General features: G+C 51.6%; 1 protein-coding gene across 1 annotated transcript; it reads left to right on the top strand.

Moving 5' to 3' along the window:
• The first annotated feature begins 1,070 nt into the window (after positions 1-1,070).
• LOC142398704 (paraneoplastic antigen Ma1 homolog) lies at positions 1,071-2,411 on the top strand. Its single transcript, XM_075482824.1, has one exon. It carries the CDS (start codon positions 1,071-1,073, stop codon positions 2,409-2,411), a length of 1,341 nt encoding a protein of 446 aa, XP_075338939.1.
• Positions 2,412-3,407: the final 996 nt, after the last annotated feature.

Genomic DNA, 3,407 nt, shown 5'->3' with positions numbered 1-3,407 from the left:
AATGCTTTGCCCCTGAACTGCAGTTCCCAGACTGCTTTGCAGCCCTGCTGGCCAATCACAGCCCGGCAATGAGTGAGTGACAGCTTATATTAGGGGGCGGGCCCTTCTGCTCAGAAGAAATGTTTGTTGATGCTGCAGCCAAGCACGCCGAGAGACAGAGACCGAGAAATGTTTGTTCTGCTGCTGGTACCGACTGTGCTGGTTGCCTGAGACTGAGCGTTTGGGGAGTTGTTTCACTCATCTCTGCTGGTTCTACGGAGGACTCTGGTCGTGGTGTCTCCGGTGCGGGGCCCCCAAAGGGGAGTTTCTTCTTCACCAGAGCTAGGCGATTAGCTCGTGGCTTCATCCAGCATCAGCCGACGCATCTCAGCTGTTTCCGGGAGGTTCAGGACGCTATCGCGCCGGTGTTGGGCTCTAAGGACGGCGTCTCCTCTTCGGCAGAAGGCATTTCCTCCTCTCCAGAGCGGGGGCCAGGCTCGTGTCTGCAGTGGACGGGGAACCGGTGCATCCAGCCCGCATCTCAGCTGTTGCGAGGGAATACTCCGGTGCCATCCCTCCCTCCAAGCGCTCGTATTGGCGGGTGGCTGACGTCACTGCTGGGGATCCCCCCCAGAGCGACAAGTCAACTCTCTACCCCCCAACTGCTCCTCCCCGGGGACCTCAGGGTATGTTTTAAAGGTTATCTCCTCCACCGGCTAGCAGTGGGTCACTGACTGGCCCAGAACTCTTTTTCTCCTTTTTGGTACCAGGGCTACCACAGACTCTCTGATTAGAGATTATTGTTTTGTTTTGTTTGTTTGTTATTGGGGACCAGTTGTCCTGCCATGGGTATACTGTAACTGTTGTAAATACTCTAGTAATACTCTAGTAGTGCATGCGTACGCCTCAGATTTTGGATCTGAGGCGTACGCATGCACTAGCTCTAGGGAAGTGTAGTATGTCCCCAGTGGAGGCACTGCATCGTTTGTTTTAGAGTAGACTGGTTAATTGGGTGCATTATGTCAGGACTCTCCCTCTGTGGTTAAAAACAAGTAGGTAGGTTATTTTGTTTGTGTTGTGGTTAAGACGGTATGGATTTTGGTCAGGTTGTCGAGTGGAGCCTGGAGGAGAATGTGGAGGTGTCGCAGGCTATAGTGCTTAGCCAAGTGCCAGTTAAAGTTGGCATGGATATTGTGCAACAAGTACTCGACACCGTAAAAGTTTTTGATCGCACGCAGATACATGGTTTTCGTGGCGACAAGACTGGTAGACACATGTTTGTTTTAGTGGAGACAAGGGGTGTTGTAGATCCCTCTACTTTACCCCTTGAGGTGGGAATTGAAGGTGAAGGGGGTCCCTGGCCTGTTCATGCTGTGAGTAGTTTGCCGTGTGCTCCCCCTGGTGAGGAGGGTGCATTTAAAGTTAAGTTGGAGGCGTTGCTACGGCAGGAGGGAAAGTCCATGGGTGATGTTAAGGCTGTTATGGGCACCCAGCCCCCTGCACCTGATGTTAGCACGGATTTAATTAATGCCATAGGCAAGCTGGTTGACCGCTGTAATCAGGCCCCAGCTGACGCACCTAGTTACAGGAAGCTGAGGTTGTTTTCAGGGTTGCGACCTGTTCCTCCTGGTGAAGAAGAGTACGATTCTTGGATGGAACAGGCAACTCAGATGATTGTTGAATGGCCCTATGCGGATGCCGCCAAGAGACAGCGCATTGTAGAGAGCTTGCGTGGTCCCGCCGCCAACATCGTGAGGTTCTTAAAAATCAGTAATTCCTCGGCCACGGCCACTGAGTATCTAGCTGCTCTTGATACTACCTATGGGTCCACTGAGAGTGGACCCGACTTAATGGCATCGTTTCGCCACACCTTCCAGGAAGAGGGGGAGAGACTCTCTGCTTACCTCTATCGCTTGGATAAACTTCTCCACCGTGTTCTAGTGAGAGGAGGGGTTGGTTCTGCTGATTTGAATCATGCACGCATGGAGCCGCTCTTTAAGGGGGCCCTTACCACTGATTTGGTGGCTTTACGGGTGCGCATGATGCATATCTTACAGGCTCCGCCTACTTTCTCTCAGCTGATGCGAGAAATCCGAGAGGAGGAGCATTGGGTCAGTGTGAGGGAAAAAAAGTTTTCTGTGATGGTGGCGGCTGCGGTTCCTCGTTTACCTGTGACTACTTCTGCGGCTGTTCCCCGGGTGGCTGTAAACCCCGTACCATCTGAGATGGATAGTTTAAGGAATGAAGTCAAGGAACTGACCGCTCTAGTAAATAGTGTTAAATGTTGCTACTCTGGCTCCTGCGCTGCCCACTCCATCGACTGTAGTGGGCCAGAGTTTAGAGGCCACCGTCTCAGCTGTTTCCCCAAGGGTTGGTCCACCGAGCTTGCACACGTCAGCTGCGTTATCTTTGCCGGGCATTTTCTGCTATAAATGTGGGTAGGATGGCCACACCCGTCGAGAGTGTACTCGTTCGGAGAACCTCAGACTGGTGAATCAGAAGCTGATCAGAAGGGCCCGGCCACAGGGAAACTTCAGGGGAGCTCAGTGAAGGCTCGGCGCCGAGTTCCGTTACCCAAAATCCGTTCCGCCCAATGCTTACCGCAGCTTAAACTCAGTTCCTTACCTCTGCCGGCTGGTTTAGTTGGGCCCTCCGCTGAGGTGCCTGTACTGATAGAAGGGATTTATGCCAAAGCTCTTCTTGATAGTGGTTCCCAGGTCACTATCTTGTATCGTAGCTTTTATGAGGCATATTTAAAACATTTGCCACTGCAGTCAGTGGAAAGTCTGGAAATATGGGGTTTGAGCTCACACGCTTATCCATATGACGGCTATCTGTCCCTCAGGTTGGAGTTCACTAAAGCCATTACTGGAGTGCCTCAAGTGGTAGACACTCTAGCTCCTGTGTGTCCTGATCCTCAGACTAAACTGGGTATAGCTATTTTGGTAGGTACAAATACTCAGTTAGTGAGAAAATTGTTTGAGTCTTGTAAGGAACAGGCAGGAGATGGGTTCCTTAACACATTGACTATACACCCTGTGGTACGGAGGGCCTTTGAGTCCCTTAAACAAACGGATGTTGCACCGGATGGTGTGGATAAATTTGGGACTGTATGGTTCACCAGGCCCACCCCTGTTGCTTTGAAGCCAGGGCAAGTGTTACAGCTGCCAGGGTTGCCTAGGTTACCTGGTACGTTTGCAGAATCATTAGTGTTGGTAGAGCAGGCTACTGCTGCTGATGATTCAGCTACCTCTGCACTTCAAGTGAGGCCTGAAGTTCATCCTGCTTCTGTGGTGTCTAGTCGGCGTGTTCTGGTTACGGTGCGAAATGTCTCTTCTAAGGAAGTAGTGATTACTAGAGGGAGTCCCCTTGCTCACATTTTTCCGGTAGACCTAGTACCACCGATTTCGTCTCCTGGTCCCCCTGAG

The sequence above is a fragment of the Odontesthes bonariensis genome, chromosome 14, assembly GCF_027942865.1.
Source record: "Odontesthes bonariensis isolate fOdoBon6 chromosome 14, fOdoBon6.hap1, whole genome shotgun sequence".
Classification (NCBI taxonomy): domain Eukaryota; kingdom Metazoa; phylum Chordata; class Actinopteri; order Atheriniformes; family Atherinopsidae; genus Odontesthes; species Odontesthes bonariensis.
The sequence above is the reverse complement of the archived record's forward strand: the minus strand, read 5'-3'. Positions and strand labels throughout refer to the sequence as shown.